The 24,067-nt window shown below is 37.2% G+C and overlaps 1 protein-coding gene across 2 annotated transcripts in view; it reads left to right on the top strand.

Annotated features, from left to right (window-relative positions):
• Window positions 1–24,067, top strand: part of LOC135766910 (cadherin-18) — a 156,613-nt gene that overhangs the window by 125,308 nt on the left and 7,238 nt on the right. For both annotated transcript variants that reach the window (XM_065276414.1, XM_065276413.1), the window contains 4 exons: window positions 83–336; window positions 758–894; window positions 8,398–8,519; window positions 11,615–11,729. In XM_065276414.1, coding sequence (XP_065132486.1) covers window positions 83–336; window positions 758–894; window positions 8,398–8,519; window positions 11,615–11,729 — 628 coding nt within the window. The remainder of the gene's footprint in view (window positions 1–82; window positions 337–757; window positions 895–8,397; window positions 8,520–11,614; window positions 11,730–24,067) is intronic.

Below are 24,067 nucleotides of genomic sequence, written 5' to 3' on the forward strand. Positions count from 1 at the left end.
AGCAATGTCCTATCTTTTCCTAGGCTGTCTAAAAATGACTTTCCTGCCTCTTCCTTGATCTTCTTTCTGATGTTCTTTGTAGCCTCTGGACTATGAGAAGAAAAAGGCGTATACCTTGAACATAGAAGGTGTCAACACTAATCTGGATCCTCGTTTTTCTTACCTGGGACCTTTCAAAGACATCACAACCCTAAAGCTCATCATTGGGGATGTTGACGAAGCTCCAGTGTTTACTATGGACTATTATATCATGGATGTGTATGAGAACGCTCCAGCTGGCACAGACGTTGGCACGGTAACTGCTCAAGACCCGGACAGCACCAGAAGCAAAGTCAAGTGAGTTTTTGATTTTTAGATTTGTGCTGAGATTTGTCCTTGAGGTATGACAATAAATGCTTTCACACGTTTTTTTTTTTTTTCAGAAATAATGTTTACAAATAAAAGTAGCATTGCTGTCAGTGATATGAATTAATAGATTTAGTTATATGAATTTTCATAAATGTTTATAGCTAATTCATAACTAAGTACAGTTAATAGTAATTATAATCTGTTATCTTTTGCTATGCACCTGTTTTAGGGTACAAAGCATGCAGAAATGGCCCACAAAAAGGGTTCTCAGTATGGCTTTAGTACAAAAATACTAACATCCATATACTTTATAGCAACTACTGTCAAAGCATAACATATTATACACAATATACATGTTTATGCATCTGAAATGATTATAAAACTGAACTTTTAAATTTTGTAATATTAGGTATCTCATTGACCAGAATACTGAAGGTGATACACTTTTCAGCATTGATGCCAGCAGTGGACTCATAAAAACTACCAGAAGTCTAGACAGAGAAGAGGCTGCCTGGCATAACGTCACTGTGATGGCTTCAGAGATTGGTATGTACTGCTCTGAGGTCAGATTCATGTCTGTTCTCGTTGTTTTTGTGTGTGTGGGATCTTCTGAGAAAACCCCCAGTGATATCTTCATTTTGAAACAAGCATTCTTTTTGATGTTTGGACTGAAAACACCCTTTCCTGAGGTTCAGCCCTGAAGTCTGAATCCTTGATAACAAATGAAAAACCGTCTCCTTGATGCGCTGTTGCATTCAGGGATTGATGCTGAGGCTGCGGGTTGCATACTGGTATAGCTTTGAAGGTGGATACACTGTAAAAAATAATATGCCCCATCTACTCAATAAAATTGTGGCAACAGATTACAAGCAATATCATTAATTACATTAAACAAATCAAAATTGATTTAGATTTACTCTATAAACTCCTTAATATTTACATATTCAAAAAGCCAAACTGCAATTTGCAATTAAAATTTTTATTAAAATTTAAACAAAAATATTGGGTATACTAGACAAAGATCTAGCACTATACAATAAAAAAATTATGTGATATCTACTCAATAAAAGTGTGGCAACAGATTACAAGCAATATCATTAATTAAATTCAACAAATAAAAATTGTGTTAGAATCACTCCATAAACTCTTTAATAGTAACCCATTCAAAAAGGTAATCTGCAATTTGCAATTAGAAATTAATTTAAATTTAAACAAAATATTGGGTATACAGGACAAAGACCTAGCACTATACAATAAATTCTATTCAATTATACTATTTTAATTTAACATTATCCATTAATATTTTTATTAGTAATGAGTATTATACCTGATTTCAGAATGACAGACAAAGATGAATCAATTCTTATTTTATTGCAGTCAAAAGAACAGGAAAGCATCTCATTTTAATGATGTATTTGTAAGTGTAAACTTCAAAAAGTATTTTACAGTCTTTAAAGAAAACCGTCCACATTTCCCGACGAAAGGTTCCATGTTTGTGTTCTGTTACATTGATTCACACCCAGAAAATCAGACAGCAGTTTAGACTCACTGTACTGTAATCAGTTCATAAACTTTGAAGAATCCAGCTCCAAGAAAAGTTTCTGAAACACTTGAAAAGATGCCTGGGATACTGGAGATTCAATGCATAGATCCAAGGATAAAGCATGCCCTGTGAACACCTTTAAGGCCTTAATAACAATACCAGCATCCTTTGGGCTTCCACTCCTAGAAGATCCATTCTTTACAATTATAGCCATCACAAGCTGCTCAAGGCCCGCCTCTTCATCTTTATCCTGCAACATTAAACAGCAAATATGTCTTAAAACCTTTATAAATGTATACAGCTTGAATATTGAAATAATCCACACATTAAACTTGTATATTAAAATGTTTTAAAGAAAACTGGAAGATATGTGCAATGGAGATCATCTGAGTTTGTGGCTTATTAGGTATGTTTGAAATGTGCAATAATATTGAAAACTGATAAAAAAATTCTCATTGGAATCACAATAATATCAAAAAATGTTTGAAAAGATATATAATCTATATTTATAATTAGGGCAAATCTTTTCCCTACATTTTTTTCTGTCACACGACAGTCACATATTTATTTGTTAACCAAGTTACTCACATGTGTATATACACACAAATACACTATATACACAATATAATATGTACAATATATTTATTTAATAATATTCCTCACCTTTTGTTGTGAATAAAGTTCTCCCTCAGCAATGTTTCACGTTGCCTGCAGGAAGCTGCAGTACGTTACAGGCCTTCATGAACACACAATTTAGATAATAGGTCGCGAAATTAATAGTGAATGTTCAATTTACATTATGTAGAAAGCTTAAACATTTTAAAAAGACAACTTATACATTTAATATCTTACTCACCTTTTGTGGAATTAAATGAATAATGTTATATTTCCCCTCAGTGATGATACTGTACTCGCGGGAAAATTCAACACAGGGCGTCGCAATTGAGCACACAATTAATTTACAGCGAAGAATAGTTTTACATTACCAATTTATTCGAATACTTTGTGGATATAGTTAACACAAAACTAAATAAACCGAAAAAGACCGCAGTAAAGTCACATTTATTTTTATAACACGAACCAAGCGAGAGAGCGAGCAGAATTTGTCATAATAGATACATACATGATACATATCTATGAGAGTTAGTGATAAGAGAACCCACCCATTCAGAGGAACAGTATGATTGGTCAGTTTTTCTGTCACTCAAAATGAGTTGCATCTGGACCACCAATCGCAGCATGCGAATCGACGAATGCATCCTAGATATGCGACCTCCTGGGTCCTAAAGCTGAAGTTACGTCCAAACCCAGTTCATATTAATCCTTACTGTAATTAATATTTACAAATTACAAACAAATTATACAAAGAAACCCTGCTTATAGACTTATAAGACTAAAGATTGCCCGTTAAATTTACCCGAAATGAATTTTATCCACAGTTTAAACACTACATTGACGTCACAGCCAGTGGAGATTTTCAGCAACACTGGCCGAGGTGAGGCGACGTTGTCCGGTATATTTACGCGCGGAGCGCCCGCTGATTATCTGGAGGTCCCATCGCCACAAAACTCGAAGGAAATGTTTAAATAGGCGATATCTTTATGAACCTACTGCAGATTCTTGTTTAAAAAACATACATTCTCGACTGAAATGCTTTCAAAACTTAGAATTTTGGCACAATAACAGAAATATTTCCTAAATCCGTCTGCTCAGCGCTCACGACCTGCAATACAACCCGGAATGGGTTTTGATTTAAAACAGCTGATTAATATTACGTTGGATTTATTCAGTATTCGCTACATGCGCAGATACACAATAAGAATAGCTAAATCCTTCACAAAAACAATAAGTTGTTTTTATTCCAGTCATTTTTAAAGAATTTTAACACAAAAAAAATAACAAACTACATGAAATTAATTTTATTAAATAAAGTTTACATATTCAATTTAATAAAATCTACAAGCCTGCAGAATGACTTTTTACAGTGTAGGGTCAATCAATTTTTCTTCTCTCCTGTTTTCTATATTTTATTTTTAGATGCGTATCTCAGCAATTACCCTTACAACTTTTTAATCTCAATGGTGTTCAGCTAATAGACAAAACCCTTTCTCAGATAATGCCTGCCGATTGTGGGTTAATAATGTTGATCACTGTGGTTTATCTCAGTGCAGCTGTAGCGAATGCACCACCTTGCCTGTGACTCCAAAATCATGTGCCGTGATTTTCCCTCACCACATTAAGTTCCTGCATCAAAGCCCATAAATCTTTGGGAAATGTGAGAGATAAATAAGAACATGTATGTATCTCATTGTGAAATATTCACGTTTACATTTATCGATTTGGCAGATGCTTTTATACAAAGTGACTTACCTGGGAACCCACAACCTTTTGCACTGTTAGCGAAATGCCTTCCCAATTGATCTACAATATTCTATTATACAATTTGGAATTTGCATTGTAAATAACATAACGCAATAGTTTGGCCAAAATTTTAAACTACCACATGATTTACCCTGAAACCATTCGAGATACATATGCTGGACATCTTTAAAGAGAACTGTGGTCCCATTCATGGTTTTACATTTCCTTTGGTGTGTGTGTTTTAGTACATGTTAATGATATGCAAAAGGTACAAACCCCAAAGTAAACGATGATGCAAGTTAACATTTCCTATGTAAATCTCTTTTCTTGGACTACAACAAATTCACAGATTTTAGGCAACAGTTTACTTCCCGACATTATTATATTTCCTCCCGCTTCAGAGTCAGCCTGTAAGTTAACTCCTGTTAGAAGTTAGAAGATCCATGTCCATGTAGCATTGTGAACAAATCTATTAAACATGGTAAGGAGTGTCATATTTCCGGCAGAGTATTATTCAGAGGTTTTCAGGCCAATCATAATGTACAGATAAGCTGGCCAATCAGGGACACAGCGCTTTTCAGATTGATGAGTTAAGTACAAAATCAACGCGTTTGAGAAAAGCAGTAAATCTAGAGCTACAAAAATCTACAGAATGTGAAAAATAATGAGTTTTTTAACCATAAACCGTTTTTTAGCAATAAAATAGGTGCACTTTAAGTTATTTCCTAGCTCTTCCAGTCTTTATAACAGTTAGAATAGGGTCCACTTCCTTCATGTCCAAATAATGTGCATCCATCCTTAGCAAAAATAAATACAAACGGCTCCAGGGGGATAAATACAGGCCTTTTGAGGGTAATCAATGCAATTTTGTAAGAAAAATATCCCAATGTAAAACTTTATAAACTAAAATAACTCAATCTAGATAGTAGCATAGCTACAATTTGCAAGATCCGCTGAAAACAGACTTTTGTGAATACCATGCGTTGTTTTAGCTACAGGTTTAATACAATATTCTCTTGTCTTATATCAAAATCTTTATTTTATAAATAAACGTAATGTGATGAAAATGCTATAAGAAACATTACACTAAAGGGAAACAGATTTTGACAGAACACCGGATCCATAATGATCACAGTTTAACCCTGAAACACTTAACTTTCTGCCACCAGTTGGGCTCTGCCCACAAAAAACATCTTCTTTGTTTGCAAACATGCAAAAGGTCTAAAGCAATGTCCACTCACTACGCTCTTTGGTAAATGCAGAAAAGTTTAAGATGGCATTGTTATCGGAAGCTAGTTCATTTTTCTTTGTAAAGTTTGAAATACGGATATTTCAAAATTGCATCTATTACCCTCAGAAAGATTGTATTTATCCTGCTGGAGACGTTCGGGTTACTTTAAAAGTAAAAGATGGATGCACATTCTTCAGGCTTGAAGGAAATGAAACCTGTTCTAACTGTTAAGCTCGGAAGAGCTAGGACATTTTCTAAAATAACTGAAAATGTGTTCGTCTGAAGAATGATGGACATACAGTATGTTTCTCGGATGGCTTCAGGGTAAGTAATTCATGGTAATTTTCATTTGAACCATCTATCTCTTTAAAATGTTTTAACTTGGTAACAGAAGATGATATTCATCAGCAAACCTTACGCCATGGTGTCCTGATAGGGCATGACTACAGTATATTCACTTATACACACTTTCTTATACAGCACTATGCAAAAGTCTTAGGTCACCACCAGCTTTGTTGTTTTAGCAGAGTTTTAATGACTAGACAAATATATATTTTTTTTACAATTTTTTTAAATGTACAAACTGAAAATCATAGATTTTGCTTTTTAATATAGCATACAAATTTCCTTTTCCCCCCTGGTTGTACTCTAATATCTAGTACTCAACAAATCTAATGGTGGGATGATGGCCTACACTGTAAAAAATAAATTGTTGGCTCAATGAATTATTTTTTAGTAACTAGTTCCACAGAAATTTTACGTTCACTCAATTTCTGTCTCCAAAGTGTTACCTGGATTGATGTTTTTTAGTTGGCCCAAATTTGACTCAAATATAAAAAAGTATGTTGGCTCAATTAGCTTTATAGTTCATTCAACTAAAATGTTTTAATCAGTTGAATCTTTAAAAACTTACAGCAAAGACTCTGTCAATTAAAATTTAAGTATTCACTCAATGTTTTATGTGTTACTTCAATTCATATTTATTATTTGGGATTTTTTTAAATAACATTTTTAAATTATTTATCAAATAATTTATGCTGGTGTTGTAAACAAAATAATTAACTTCAGTCACATAAAAACAAAAGCTTTTTATTCACTTATCATACAGACTGAACATACAGAATTAAGTCTTCTTTAAATAGAGGGCATAAAACAGTCCAAAAAGCCTCCAAAGTCAGTCAGAACATCTCCAGGGCCATTTAGGAGACTTTCCTCAGCCAGTCCAAGCGGAGACTGTCTCACTATGTATCCTTCTGGTCCGCCCCTCACATCATCTCCGCTCTGGTTTGATAAACAGAGGAATATAAACACACACACATACATATTTAACATGTTTAATATAATAAAGTTTGACGGTGAAAGACTTTATTCCCTAAATAACGTTAATGTTAGGCCAAATTTCCCTCAGACATCACACATAATTAAACACTATTGGGCGGTTTTCTCGGACAGGGCTTTTCACTGACTAAAATAACTTAACGTTACTGACATCTCTTAAAATATGAGTGCTATTGTTTTGTCTCAAAATGCACGCCAGTATTGTATTATATAAGGTTTGTTTGTAAAAATGTCCCAATTATAATAAAGACCGAGTTCTAAACTTTGTCCGGTAAACCAACCCTATATCCAGGCTTTTTATCTTAACTAAAATAGCTCCACTTTACTTCGGTCACGTAACATAACACACTTCTAATGTATCTTTACAAAAATATAATTACAAAAACGTCGAGTATTTGCGTCTTTGCCAATTAATATATTCTAAAATTAACATTTAATTACAAACACTTACCTGACGTGAACTTCAGGAAACGGCTGACTTGTGTCCTCCGGCCTCCTCCCTTGTGTGAATCAGTAAGTGATTCCAGCTGTTGCGTGCGGATTGATCTCAGATGAAATGACCTGTGATCCAGATCCTTCCGAGTTAAAACATTTTAAATTCAAAATACACAGACGCACGCGCATACATACATACATACATGCACACGCGCGAGCACACGCGCGCGCGCACACACACGCACGCACACGGGTACACACACGGGTACACACACGGGTATATTTAGAGGTTTTAAGATTGTTATGATATTGGGACTATTTCTCCACTCGCACCTTCAGCTCTGAAGTTCAAAATCGCAGGCAGTACGCAGCCCAGTTATAACAAATGTGAAAGATATGAAATATCATTCAACAGCGATATCATTTAAGTGCAATCCTAAAATATGATTTAAAACATACCGGTAAACCTTTTATTATTATTAAGTATAAGAAATTAAAATGAATTAAATCGCATGTTTAAACGCCACAGAGATATCAGAGCCAGCAGTCGGTTTCTGATGGGCTTGCCGAGGCGAGGCTGCGCTGGGCGGGGTGTGAGCGCTTAAGTGTCTGTGATTTTCTGGAGCTCATCTGGAGCTCTTCTCCGTCCGAAAGTGTCCGAGCACATTTTTAAATAGACGCTATCTATATTAACCGACCGCATATTTAAACTTAAAGCACATACATTCACGCCTGAACAACTCTTAAAATTACATTTTGTTACCAAATAACAGTAATATTGTGAGCATTTTGTTGTCAGGAAACATAGCTGTCATAAGTCCACATATTGACCAGATTTGTCTTAATTAGTTCAGTCAACATAGCCATTCTGAATGTTGACTGAATTTGGAAATAACCATTCACTTAATGTTTTAAACACAGATTTATCTAGACTTAAAATAATATGTCTACTCAACTAAGCCCAAACAAGAAAATTGGTTTAACTTATATATTTTTGCCCTTCCAACATTTCATTAATTGGATTTTTTACAGTGTAGGATGTTTGCCTAGCACTTTACACCCTCATATTTTGTGTATTTTCATATTGCTTCAACATCAGAAAGCTTGCATCTATGACTAAATTGTTCTCTTATTTTTTAAGACAATCCAAATCTGGTGAGCTTTGTACCAGTGACAGTGCAGGTGTTGGATATCAATGATAATGCCCCTTATATTGCCACAGACAGCGCTCTCATCGTGTGTGAAGGCTTCAAGGCAGGCCAGGTTAGTTATCTGCTCTCAGTTCTTTTCTCACCATGTCCTTTTCACTCAGTTCCAACATCATTCTGCTTCAACCTGTCACGATCCCTCTCCTCATCTCCCATCAGAGCCCCTGACACTCCTATCCACACTGTGCAGTTTTCCTTCCTCATCTTCTGCCTTAAATTTGCACCTTTATCTGTTTTCTCAAACCCTTGCATTCTTTTCTTTAGCACATACACCCACTCCCCATTATAAGCCCATGCCACGGCCACACGCATAAACACAGAATCTGCTCTTACCTTTTGCGATGTCTGACACATCAGGAAAGGATTTATCTGTGGCTTGACAGACTTAGAAGGCATTAAAACCTATAAATAATTCAGCACATTTCAATGTATTTACTGGCAGATAGCAGTTTGCATTAGAAACAACTCGCATGAAATGTTAATCATCGCGTATGCGCATTCAGGCCATATGTGCAGCGATGGATAGCAGCTTGGTGGCATATATCCGGTAGAGCTTTACCTTTAAATGAGATTGCTAAGCAGCTGGACACACATAATCTGCACACCGTGGAAAGGTGGGCGGCAATACATTTTTAGAATAAATATCAAGGGTCCTCTCCAGTCACTTCTGTCTGTGATGCTGAAGCTATAACCTTAAAGGGTATTTAATAAAATGTGTGAGTGATTTATCTATGTAGTGTCTTCCTTTTGGACCTTATCTTAATTAAAGCCTGCTTTTAGGGCACTATGCAGCTTTTTATATTCCTCTTCTTATAAGCCAAGTAACCCATTTTATGTGTCTTTAGAAGACAGAGTACCATTCATAAGTGTAGAAATTGGCTTATTTATTATGACTTTTGGCGTACTGGTGTGCCCATCTATCCAAATAAAATCCTTTTTCCAAATACCCAAATATGTGATTGTATTGTAGCGGAATAAGATAATCAGGGTTTGCTGTCATGCTGTGGCCCTTATTAGGTATTTCCACAGAGATAAGACAAAACCACATTGCTTGGCCAGCCATCAACCCGCAGGACGATTGTTCTTCATTTGATCTGCTCTGCATTGATCCACACTATCCTGCGTAAAACTATATGCTGAAATAAACTGTGATGCTTTTTAACACTTAGTTCAGTTGTTTGGTTTGAACTTTGATTTCAAGCCCTGCCCATGCAGACTTTCTCATCAGTATAAGCACCACTGCAAGTATTTGTACAACTGTTTACCGCTGTAGCTACACTCATAAAAATAAAGGTGCTTAGAAACAGGGCTTGACATTAAGCATTGTCATGTGGTTGTCCACCGGAGCAAAAATCAAGCAAAAATCTTACTGGCCCAGAAATAAAAATGACATTTCAGCCATGCCAATTTGGTTATCCTTGAATGAAAGGCTATACCACAAATAAGGAAGTTTTGTAACTTTGGCTCCTGCCCAAAAATAGTCCCCTTGGTTACTTTCAATAGCAGGGGACTATTTCCGGGCAGTGTGTAATATCACTACGCCTGCTGCAGCCATGTTACATCAGCAAAGTCCTTGATTATTATGCCAGAATGAGAGTATAGTTCCTAGCCATATCTGCCTAGAAAATTGCAACTTTTAATTTTCCGTAGATCTTGGTACACGATGTAACTACAGAAAAGTCAAGTTTTAAGTAGGAAAAATATTGAATGCTAATGGTCTAATCAGATTCAATGGATTGTGCTAAGCTATGCTAAAAGTGAGACCCGGAGACAAGCTGATTGGATTCCAAAACGGTAAAAATCAAATGTTTTAACTCTAGGGGAGCTGGAAAGTTAGCACATTTTCAAAAAAAAGTGGAATGTCCCTTTAAATGAGGGATCAGGTGTGTACAGAACATTTAATGTGAAAGAGAAGTAGTAAAAAACTCAATGTGCAAAAATGTATTTGTGCAGTACATTTTCAAGTTACTTTGTCCGGTCGGGCAAGTAAAATTCTTTTTCACTTGCCCATCCAAAACATTGGACAAGCATTAATGTCGAGCCCTTATTAAAAGGTTCTTCAGTGTAAAAATGATGCCATAAAACAACTATATTTGGTTTCTCTAAGAACCATTCAGTCAAAGGTTCCCAAAAGAACCACTCTTTCATGCATTTTTGCAATATGAATAACCTTTTTTCACTACAAAGAACCTTTTCATGTTTAAGGTTCTCTTCATTCAAGGAACTTTTCATCCAAGAACGGTTCTTCTATGGCATCGTGAAGCACACTTATTTGTAAGAGTGTAAATGATGATTCAAAAAACTGTAATATTTAAGTGTTTTTGGCTTTACCACCAAAACACGCATAGAATGGCACTCGCATTTGTCTACTGCAGATACAAATGTGCAAGAGATGCAAAGAATGCAGGCTCCTCCGCTGGCAATTTATTCAGACGACCTGCAATGAAAAATTTATTATACCGTAATACGTGTGAACAGAGAAGTTCAAAGATGCAATTTAACTGACATCAGTATAATCAGATTTAGGACGACCGGCTTTCTTGCCACTTGCAGATTGTACCTTTTTAAGCACACTTGGATGAAAGTTGAGTTCAAGTAATCACTCTTTTGCTAACCAAACAAACCTCACTTTGACGTCAAATGGAATGACCATGCCAAAGTCTCCTGAATAGCTCTTATCTCACAAAGGTTATACGACACAGACAGGTGAAAACTTCAATAATTGGTCTGTACCCTGCATGAGGAGATTCCCACTTGCAGCTGATGCAATGGCAGTTGCCAATTAGGTTAACAAGCTGAGAGAACATCATGTGGCTGAGCAAAGCTTGAAATCATTCATCTATTCGATGTCTGTGATTCAGACAACCCGCTGGGCAAGGGGGTTTAGGTCTGCTGTCTGAAGTAAATGCCTTTCAAAAGTGAAGAGGAACAAGATGCCCAGGTGGTCCAATTACATTTCTAGGTTATTTGGAGTGACCAGACTATACTCTTTTAGGCGATTGCCCAAAGGGCCTTTTTCAGATATTTTTAGTGCCATGTTTAATTCAACCTTAATTCTGAGTGGAGCAAAAAGGATTGTTTTCCCTCCTCGTGCTTTATCCACATCTTACTCTTTCTCTTCTTCTGGTTCTGTATTGTTTCTCCATGTAGGTTATTCAGACCATCAGGGCAACAGATAAGGACAACTTTGCCAATGGCCAGTTCTCATTTGCTTGGCCAGAAGACCTTCCAGTGAATCCAAACTTCACTCTGAAGGACAATGAAGGTAAAAATTTCCTTAAATAATAAACCAACACAAACACATGTTAAAGGGGATTGTTCACACAAAAATGAAAATTCTGTCATCATTTACTTACCCCCATGATGCTGTATGTTTTTTTTTACCGCTTGAACACAAAGAAAAATATTTTGATAAACGATGGTACGGACAAAGTTGACGGTGCCCATTTACTTCCATAGTTTTTATTTTTCCTGCTATGTATGTAAAACAGTACCGACCATAAATATGTACACTAGATGTCGCCTTGGGGTTCTAAGCATGCGTCAAACTTGCCACCATCTTGGAACAAGGGTCTTGTCATAAGAAGTAAAGCTGCTATCTCCGCCTGAATATCTATGAGTACCGACAACTGTTTAGTTACCAACATTTATAAAATTATCCTATTTTGTGTTCAAGAGAATAAAGAAACTCAGGGTAAGTTAATGATGACAAAATTTTTATTTTGGGTAAACTATTCATTTAAGAAAGTAAAATCACAAACAATGTCTCTTTGGAAAATGGAATTTTTTGCTTAAATCTCCTGTGTCTCATATGTTTCTCCTAAGAAATCCCATAAATTAGAGATTCTGAAAATCCACTCCAAGAGATCATAACAATGTCACAAACTGAGCTAAGGTTTCCAAGTCTGACACCAATACTGCCCTAAAGCCAAAGCGCAATAATTAAGCATTGGGTCAAAATTGAGTTAAGGGTTGAAATGGGCTTTTTGAGATCTGTTGTGTCTTGTGACAAAGTCTCCTGGTTACATTTTGTCCCATTTCAGAGAAACGTGTGTGCCAAAATTGCTGTAACATGTTTGACTGGCTGGTGTAAAAAACTTTAAGGGCATTTTTCCTCGGTTTCAGTGTTTGCGTAGTTACTGCACTTAGCCTTTGTAGGGCAGAATAGTCAACACTTTTAAAAAGAAGGTGCTTCACAATGCTTCACAAAAGGTTATTTGCAATGAAAAAAAAGGTAAAAATTAAATGTTTTTTTAAAGGACTTTTGACTGTATGGTTCTATGGGGAACCAAAAACAGTTATTCTATGGCCTCACTGTGAAGAACCTTTTAAGCACCTTTTATTTTTAAGAGTGATATCTGAAAGGAAAACAACACAGTTTTTCAATATTTTACTATGTTCTTACCTCAACAAATATTGAATGGTGGTGTTTTCCTTGAAGATTTTACATCGAACTCAAACATTTCTCATCAAATTTACACAAATCCAGATTATTTTACATTACATTCCACATTAATATAATACATCTCTTAAAGGGGATATATCATGAAAATCTGACATTTTCCATGTTTATGTGCGATAATTGGGTCCCCAGTGCTTCTATAAATCTAGAAAATGTGAAAAACAACAATCCAGTAACTTAGTTTTGGTAAACCATTTACTGCAAGCATGGGAAAAAATAGGTAATTAAAATTTGGCTCCCCTTGTGATGTCAGAAGGGGATAATACCGCCCCTTAATCTGCACTATCCAACCACAGCATTGCCTTTTAGTACAGAGATCTGGGCTGCGTTCTCCGAAACTACAACCCCAAAACAGAAAAAGTTGGGACACTGTAGAAATTGTGAGTAAAAAAGGAATGGAATAATTTACTAATCTCATAAACTTATATTTTATTCACAGTAGAATATACTGTAGATAACATATCAAATGTTGAAAGTAAGATATTTTGAAATGTCATGCCAAATATTGGCTCATTTTGGATTTCATGAGAGCTACACATTCCAAAAAAAGTTGGGACAGGTAGCAATAAGAGGCCAGAAAATGTAAATGTACATATAAGGAACAGTTGAAAGACCAATTTGCAACTTATTAGGTCAATTGGCAACATGATTGGCTATAAAAAGAGCCTCTCAGAGTGGCAGTGTCTGTCAGAGGTCAAGATGGGCAGAGAATCACCAATTCCCCCAATGCTGCGGTGAAAAATAGTTTTCTGAGTTTCTCAGAGAAAAATTGCAATGAGATTGAAGTTATCATCATCTACAGTGCATAATATCATCCAAAGATTCAGAGAATCTGGAACAATCTCTGTGCATAAGGGTCAAGACCGGAAAACCATACCGGATGCCCGTGATCTTCCGGCCCTTAGACAGCACTGCATCACATACAGGAATGCTACTGTAATGGAAATCACAACATGGGCTCTGGAATACTTCCAGAAAACATTGTCAGTGAACACAATCCACCGTGTCATTCGCTGTTGCCAGCTAAAACTCTGTAGGTCAAAAAAGAAGCCATATCTAAACATGATCCAGAAGCACAGGCGTTTTCCCTGGGCAAGGCTCATTTAAAATGGACTTTGGCAAAGTGGAAAACTGTTCTGTGGTCCAACGAATCAAAATTTGAAGTTCTTTTTGAAAAACTGGGATGCCATTTCATCCGGACTAAAGAGGACAATGACAAACCAAGTTGTTATTAGCGCTCATTTTAGAAACCTGCATCTCTGATGGTTTGGGGTTGCATGAGTGCGTGTGGCATGAGCAGCTTACACATCTGGAAAGGCACCATCAATGCTGAAAGGTTTATCCAAGTTCTAGATACATATGATCCCATTCAGACGTCGTCTCTTTCAGGGAAGACCTTGCATTTTCCAACATGACAATGCCAGACCACATACTGCATCAATTACAACATCAAGACTGCGTAGAAGAAGGATCTGAGTACTGAAATGGCCAGCCTGCAGTCCAGATCTTTCACCCAAAGAAAAGATTTGGTGCATCATAAAGCGGAAGATGCGACAAAGAAGACCTAAGACAGTTGAGCAACTAGAAGTCTGTATTAGACAAGAATGGGACAACATTACTATTCCTAAACATTGGTCCTCCTCCAGCTGTTCCTTTATATGTACATTTAAATTTTCTGGCCTCTTATTGCTACCTGTCCCAACTTTTTTTGGAATGTGTAGCTCTCATGAAATCCAAAATGAGCCAATATTTGGCATGACATTTCAAAATATCTTACTTTCAACATTTGATATGTTATCTATATTCTACTGTGAATAAAATATAAGTTTATGAGATTTGTAAATTATTCCATTCCTTTTTTACTCACAATTTCTACTATGTCCCAACTTTTTCTGTTTTGGGGTTGTACCTTAACGCTACGTCGTTCTTAAGTTGTACCTTATGCTGTACCTTATCGCTAATACGTGTTTGCCGAAACGTTCTTAGTTACGTATACCTTCTGTAAGTCATACGTTCGTAAGGTTGGTCTGGAGCACTCTTAGCTATACCTTATCCCACATGACTCCACTAGGGGCCATCACTTTCATAAAAGCTTACATTGCAGTCTATATTACTAAATATTTGTAAAAAAAAAAGTTGCAATACACTCCGTGTTGAATTAGGCAAATATTTTTATATTTAAAGAATAAAACATTCACATAATTAGACATCATTACACTGATGGTTGTTAGATTTGTAATTATGTTTTCCAAAGGGACATCCGCTGCGAATTCTTAAATGCTACAGGCTTAAGAAATTATTTAAAAAATATATTTTGGGTGATGGAGTTGGTGAAACTGGCAATCCTACTATTTCATTTGTGCATTTCATATCCGTTAAATCTTAGTCTACCAGCTTTAGCTGCATAAATAAATCGGGGGGGAAAAAACTAATTATGATTATTAATGTTAATTCGACTTTGCATCGAAGTTTTTTAATGTTTTATAACTTTGAGGCAACTGCATGCCATATTCTTTATAAACATTCAAAATAAACTGCGCACTTGCTTGTATAGTCTCCTAAGGTCAACACAATTTCCACATTAAAACTAATCAAAGCTAAAATCTAGAGTAATCAGGGTTTAAATTGGGCCGGGGCCGTCCATGCTGCGTTCCAGGCAACCGGTAACCCGTAACTCACGAGTTCAAAACCACGACTCACGACTCTGAACTGGGAGTACATCGATCTAGTACGAGTTCACGGGTGGGAAGTCACGGGTTTGACTGCCGTTCCAGTGCACTTTCACTGGTAGAAGGTTGTAAAAACACGAGTTACAGGCTGCCTGGAACGCATAGGGTCGTGAGTCGTGGTTTTGAAGTCGTAACTCACGGGTTTAAAAGCCTGCCTGGAACGCAGCATAAGCCCCGGCACATAGGCTGAAGGTCGCGCTCTGCTCTTGCCAGTGTACTCGCTGCGCTGGTGCGTGTGCACTGACGCGAAGGGAATATGTGTTTTCATTCATTATGGGGCATACTTACCAACGCAGGTTCAACGATTTGCGCGAGCAGATTACATACGAAGTCAATGCAAAGACGCAACCAGGCGCGTCCTCGCACGGGGCGATGAAAATGACGCGAATTGGGCGCCGCAATTGCCGCGAAAACACCCGCTTTTCTCTTTAAATGCGTCTTCGCGCAAGTTATGCAACTCAAGCAAAAAAACTCAGAGCTTCAAGAACGCGCTCTCACGCAGGATCATTTGACGAGAGAGAGAGAGAGAGAGACAGAGAGAGAGAGGTAATAATGGTGCCCACGTCGAGAAAACTTCATAGAAGACTAGAAACGTGTAAAGGATTAAAGTATGTATGTCACTCATCTAATTACATTATGTTAAGGATAACACTGGATATAACTATTGTATAGTTTAATAAAATAATGTATTTTGATTAAACAAATCAAACCTAACTATATGATTGTTTTAGCTGCTGACCAGCATAGGGAATCTCTATGGCTAATTTATAAGACATGTTGACGATACAGTACTGTGTGTTGTATCTTTTCTTGTTAATTGAGTCTTTTAGGGTAGCCTATCTTATGCCTAGAATTATTCAAGGAGGTTGATTCTTTTAACTTCCTTTAAAGTTTGATCAGTTGTGCATGATGACATGTGCAACAAATGGATATAGGGTGTCAATCTCATAGATTTGCATCATTTATAATTCAGATGCTCTTTTTAAAATATTTTTGGTCAACCTCTGGCACAGCTTTAAAGCTGAAACTTATCAAATCCTATCAGAGGTCCAGAATGTCATTGAAACACACCAGTGGCTTTGCTATCATCAGTATTAAACATGTTACCCCTTGAAGTACCCCTCCCCGCAGAGCCCCCCACATAACAAATCCCAATTTAACCCCTGAGAGTAATCATAATATATATTTATTTATTATATAATATGTATATTTTATATGTTATATTTGAGGTAGACAGACAGGCTCCAGAAATGCGTAAGCTTTATCCCCATTGTAACCATGCTGCTTGCGCATCCAGTGTCCAAGCACAATAAACGCGTGAACTAATGAACAACAGCAGTTTGTACTTTATATTTTAAGTGTAATGCACAACCAAGTACTTGCACGACCCACTTTATTCCCCTGTGCAACGCACTTATTGGGAACCCCTAATATAAATTATCCTTTCAAAGTGAAGGCATAGCGGATGAATTGGAGCAGTTTAAACATGATACATTTGGAAATAAAGTTGCGGGTTTTGCACGGGTTTGATATAAAATATAGAAGGTTGAATTTAGTTGTTTGCAATTTGAAATATTTTTTAACAGATATTCCTAATAAATTTAACTTGAACTATTTCTAAAATGTTTCTTAAATAAAGAACACTGCTATCTCATAATGCAGCGAAACCTATTACATAAAGTGAACAATTGATTGTCGAGCAATCGATATAAACCTACTCAGCACCTCCACCATGGACAGCACCCACTAAGGTCGAACTTAAGAAGGTTTACCTTAAGCAACATCCTAAGGTATAGTTCGGAGAACACACGTAGGAAAGGCATACCTGTAGTTAAGGTGTACCTTTTGAGTCTTCGTAGCGCGCTAAGAGACAACGTTATACATGGGTTTCAGCTGGCGTCACTCTCTTGTCTTCCGCCATTTTGAGGACCTGAAGTGGTCGCAAAAGAACTAGAAGCTATGCCTTCAATATGTTGTGAGCATCAAAATCGCTATTTTTACAACACTAAGAAGGCTCGACAAAACATGATATTTTGCTCGAAGTATCGTCTGTGTCTCTACACGTGAACTCGAGCATTGAGAACATTGTTTGTGAACAAAGAGTTTACTAAAAAGAAGGTTTTGAACAACTGACTTTGGTTGATTTGGCTTCCGCTCGCCGCCATCTTCCCAGTCTAGATGTATCGATCTGCGAATGGAACGTAAGGAGGGAGGAGAGTAAAGATGGATAGCTCCTAAAGCATAGTTTCATATAAATGCACAGATAATTCGTTGTTTTGTCGCAAGTGAAAAACAATATTGACCACCTAGTTGAAAAAGGAGCCTCATATGAGATTCATTCATTCGCATTCAGAAATCGATTATTTCCGTCTGGCAGGGATGACGAGCAGACACCATAACAGCCAAAATCAGTTGTACAAAACTTTCTTTTTATTAAACTCTGTGTACACAAACAATGTTCTCAATGTTCGCGTTCATGAGTAGAGATCCAGGTGATACTTCGAGCAAAGTTTCATGTTGTGACGCGCCGCCTTAGTGTTGTAAAATAGTGGTAGTTCGGTAGCAGCGAACAGCGGCTGGAAGAACGTATCGGGGATTGAGTAGGCATCACACCCAAACCAAGGTATATTTTTTTAAAGTCGCGTTTCTTTTCATGACAGTCGAGGTGCGACATGTTGTCTTTCGTAGCCATTTCCCGTATCCATAAGAATCATAGACAGTAAAAGATAAGAAATCCGTAAATCGTAGCAAGCCAGCCAATGCTTGTCAGTAGCCTACTGGTACTCGGTAGGTCCTCAAGATGGCGGCATAACGTAAAAAGTCACATGACTGAAACCCATGTATTGGAGAACGCAGCCCAGCTCATTTGCATTTAAAAGGAAACACCCAAAAACGACACATTTTTGCTCACACCTACAAAGTGGCAATTAAACATGTTATAATAAATTATCTATGTGGTAATTGGAGCTAAAACGTCATATACGTATTCTGGGGACACCAAAGATTGATTTTACATATTTGAAAAGTCTTGTGAAATGTCCCCTTTAATGCATTTAAACAAATGCCTTATTTCCATTTTTTCTTCTAAGTAAGTTTAGGAGAACATTTAAGATTATGGTCAAATTTAAATGAACCACAACTGGGAACTACATCAAATTTCCCGAGCTATGAAAAGGCAACTTCTGAGCATCTTCTGGGCAACTAGTGTGCCATTAAATGCTTTGTGGGGTGAAGAAAAAAGCCTAATTTGCCACTAGAGTATGCAGATAGTTTGACATGGAAAGCTTGAACCTTAGTTTGTTACAAAAACATATACATTGTTTAAGTTGTACACAAGCTCTCATGAAAGGCAAATAAGCTGATCTAAAGAGCCTCTCTAAAGGCATCTCAGTAATGGAATCTTCTAATGTTTTCCAACTGATTTCCTGATGTTTGCTCAGGGCAAACCCTCGATGCCTCTCTGCAAACATATTTAGTACCACATGTTGTCACACAGATCACCCTCATTTTTCGCCTTCTCCTCCTCTTCACGCTCTTATTTAATATCGTTGCAAGGCCAGTGCTGCTGTTTCCCAGGAAACCGGCTCTGTGTTTATGTTAGCTCAGGGCTCCTGAGGGAGAAGACCAGGCTCTAATGATTTCTTCTAATGCTGGACTGCTGATTTGGAGAATCAGGTCTAAATGGCGAACATGCAGGTGGACCAGTAGAGTTTAACTGGGCAATCAGGGAGATAAGAGGTAGATGCTAAGTGTCCAGAGTTTGGAGCAACAGTACTTAAGAGCCTTATTTCAATTTGTATTGAACAATGCAAGCCTTGGCTTCTCACAGGCGGTTTCAACCTTAAATATTGTCCCCGTGGATGGATCATTATAGGCCGCTTTACGCGCTGGGCTTGAGGGATTCCTCGAAAAAGGCTTAAGGAGCGCTCTGTCACGTCTGCTTGCTGATTGATTGGGTGGGTGTGTAAGACTGTCAACCCTGATCACAGAGATGGTTTTCTTTTTGCGCTTGTGGCACTGCAGTGATTGTGCCGCCGTCCACGCGGCCAAACTGTTTGGCAGGAAGAAAAATATGATGAAATTTCCCTCTGCAGCTGCTCTTATTTCCCCTTTGGGAAATGGCACGGGGTTCGATTGAGAATTATCATTTTGACGGTAATACTTTATGACACAGTTCATATTATGTATCTTGAGAGCATTCATAATCAGGCTTTACTGTTTCTGAGAATGGGTGATGAAGCGAATGGTGCACCCTTTCGCAAGGTCTGTTTGTCAAAAACCAGGACGTAAGGTTTAATGCTGTGCCATGGTTTCTCAGTTTAAATATACGTTAATGTTTACATGCTTGTGAGCACATCACATCTGAGATGTTAAACGTGTTACATTGAGAATTTTCCTTGAGGGCCAATTCTCAGGAAATTCCCTCTCAGGCTATTTATGTTCTCAATTTGAACCCTCACATTAAGGAATAACAGCTACAGTGATAAATACCTATGCAAGACTTCCAGTATTGGCAGTATGTGTTGTTGTTGCTGTTTTCTATTTATTTATTTGTCTATTTACTGTGCAGTGCATCTTATAGTGAAAATGATTCATTTTTCAGAGCATGCATGGTTCACACTAATGATTCACAGCTATTCAAATCAGCTGTTAATTTCCTGTCAATGTATAATTAACCATGCTTTTTACGTGGTCAAGATTCGCTAACAAAATCAAGAATCTGACCATAGTTGCTCTTTAAATATTTCAGACATGTCGTTTTAATGGGTCGAGTTTAGTCACTGGGTCTCCTTCACTAAGCAAGTGTACACACAGATTTGTGCGTGAAATGTGAAGACGTTTTCGGAACAACTCTTTATTCAACAAAAACGAGAACAATTTATACCCTGTATACACAATAATCATGTACACCATAATCAAATTCTAGACTATAATTATAATGTATATAATAATGTTGACATATTTACATTATTATATGTTATATTATATCTTCTTTATTCTATATTATTCTATACATAATCTATATTAATAAAATATATATTATACCACATGCCTGTTGAATGCTTTATTCTAATTGGTTGAGAAATGTTCCACGGGTGTTGATTATTTTTCTTTATTACACGGCTCTCTGGAATGCTTGATTCTGATTGGTCAGTTGAGACATTTGCAGGTTCGTTCTTTTCAAATAATAACCGCTCCAAAATAATAACGCATAGCCGGACTACTTGCACGAGTAAAATCGCTCCGCGCCAATAAAGATCAATAAAGATTACTGTCTGTTTGGCGCCATCTTGTGACAAACACTCGACAACCACGCCAAGACACAGAGAGCTTACTGAGACTGAACTTGACAAAATAGAGCATGACAGCTACGAAGCCAACACACAAAAAAATACAGAATGGGCATTAAAACTTCTCAAAGACTGGTTAAAGAGAAAAAAAATGGAGACAGACTAGTATGAAGCAGAGGATCTTAATAAGGTATTACGATCATTTTATGCATCTGTGCAAAGTTTCGCGGATAAAAATGTTAATTTAAAACAAATATGCCAATAAAATGTTTTAAATTCATGTCCAGTTTTTTTTCTTATGTGGCAAGTAGCCGTGTAATAAGCGGGATAATGTAGAGGCAGCCGGTAGTTATTGGGAAATAAGCCCCTTCAGTGTGATACAAGATCACACTGTCGGGGCTTATTTCCCAATAACTACCGGCTGCCTCTACATTATCCCTTACGTAAACCGCACACTTAATCTGTCAAATGTACTAAAATAACCACCAGAGTAATGTCTGTGTTAACCGTAGTATAAGCGGAATAATTGACTCTGGTCAAAATACGGCTTCGCGTCGTTCTACATTACCACCTAGGGTGTGCATTATTTTCAAATAATTCAACAGCCCAATAAAACCATCACAATAAATAAAAACACATAGAAGTGAATACCATACGAAACAAAACTTTATTCAAATGTATTTTTCTAAAAAACTATCACATATATACTGCCATCTCAACACAGCTTAGTTCTGCAGCTTTATTTTGATGAATCAGCTGAGCACTTTATGGGATATCCTGAATTCAGGGTGCTGAGGAACAGCCTTGTGTATCGGAATCACTCGATTTGCTGGTCTCCGGTTGATTTGATATGATCATTGATTTGCTTTCCCGCGGCATCATGGGAAAGCTGGGATAGATAAGTGTCCATTGATGCTTGCTTCAGAATCTCAGTAGGGCATCCAGGGATTTCTCGCCTACTGATTTTATGAATACTGAGGATTCTGACACTACTCTGTTCACATACCGTTTCTCCTACTATATAGGATGTAAGTAGGTGGTTCGGACACTACTTAAGTATACATACCTCTGAATCTCGCGAGAAATAGTCAAAAATCCTGGTAATTCTCGCCTACCTTTTTATGTATACTGAGGTTTCGGACATACTATTTGTTCTCCTACAGCTTTATGCTTAATATAAAGTATGGAAGTATGCGGCTTTGGATGCAGCCTAAGTGTAGCACTTTTTTCATTTTTTTTTATAATGATATTACGAATGAAAAGTCTAGTCACATCATTTTTGCTCAGAGAGCATATGGCAACAAATAAGCAATGATAATGTCTGGCCCATGACATTAAATGAGCAGTCATTAATATAGTTCAAACGGGCAAAGTCCTTATTATGAAAGTTGACTCAAGATACATAAAAGCTGTGAATCATCTGTCACCGACAGCAGATATACTTTTGAATGTGGAATAATGAGTCAATTAGGCATGCTATTTTAATCGACAACAGAGGAATAATATGGATTGCATGCAACAACGTCAGGTACAAAAGAAAATGCTATCAAGGTAAGACAAAATGTTTTGTTGATTGACTTAAAGCGAAAATGCACTTTTAAATGTGTTTCTATCAGAAAACGAGTCGTTCTGTGTGTGTGCAGAAACATCCTGTAATTATACAAATCCATCTATTCTTCTTTGTATAATCTCCTTTAAAACGCAGCAGTCACACAAAACAGGCTGTTGGGGATCCCCTATCAATGTGATGTCACATTGATTACGCCCCAACCATAACCGCTCACAGACTCCACCTTATGAGCGCGTAGTTCAACCTTCTGCCCGAGACATGTTTTGATGTTTTGCAGTGCATCATGGGTTGATTCTGTGTAGTACATATGGGTTTCTTTGGGTTTGGATACAAATTTTTGGACCAATGAAAACCTCTAGGAATGCCATTGGTTCCAGCGGGAAACTACAGGCATCAGTTTTAGTGGAAAAAAGATTTAAAGTTCTCTTTTAAAAAGTAATATTATAATAAATATTATTTGTACTTGTAAACATACAAAGAATTAAAGGCATCTTTATGTGACACAAAAGCTAAACATCTAAAAGTATCCCGCATCTCAAAAAATGACACCGATAGGGAAAACCCTGAGTGTCAGACAGTGACCCTAAAGGAGAGGATACCCTGTGCATAAAAAGTGGTACCTCTTAGTGACACTAAAGGCGTGTCACAATGTATTGGTTTGGTGGGTTAGAATTATGCCCCCCCACTTTTCTTTCAAGTCATTCTGCGGTCCGTAAGTGTAGGAAAAGTAAATGCACTTAAAGGCAGTACTTACATTTGTGAATTCCGCAGATAGTTTTCTCCAAACGGATTTCTGGTGCATTTAGGCAAGGCATTTTATCAATATTTGAGTTCCCTGGGAATTGAACAACCTTTTTACAACCTTTACTGACACAATGATCTTCGATTGAGCTAAAGGAACATATTCTTTTTTTTATAATTAGTCTATCTGAGGAAGAACAAATGATGAGTAACATGTAGTTTCACTGTAGGCTAAAACATATAGCATCTCTATAGCATTAAATGTTCCCAATCTGCTTTAAGAATAAAACCTACACCACTGTTCACCCAGGAACTGATAACCAGAAGCACACAGGGTCTGACTTGAACCCTGGTCCACCCCACAACAATTCCCCACCCACCACCTCTGGAAACAGAAGAGTCAGATAAAATTTGCCGCTCAACACGCAGCCACAGTATGATAAAGTCGCATGACTGCGCATACGCCTTGCTGCTTAGGACCTGGTTTTAGGTGTGAGCGTATGTGAGAAAGAAAGATAGCAGGTGGAAATCCTGCACAAGCCTCGAAAATGAGAAAAGTTGAGGCACTGTAGGGAGTTAATAAAGCATGACGTTTTTGTCGCTGCATGTGTGAAGTTTACAGACTGTCAGCATACCAGTGCCCCAAAACTCGTGCTCGAGAGGTGCAGTAGTGCACTTTTAAAAATAAAGGTTCCCAAAAGGATATTTGTTGTTACTATTGAACAGAAGGGAGGTTCTTTGGGGAACCATACTAAAATGTATTTTTAGAAATGTAAAGCATGCTCTGTTTTTTATCAGATCCACGTTAAA

The sequence above is a fragment of the Paramisgurnus dabryanus genome, chromosome 6 (genome assembly GCF_030506205.2).
Source record: "Paramisgurnus dabryanus chromosome 6, PD_genome_1.1, whole genome shotgun sequence".
Lineage (NCBI taxonomy): Eukaryota > Metazoa > Chordata > Actinopteri > Cypriniformes > Cobitidae > Paramisgurnus > Paramisgurnus dabryanus.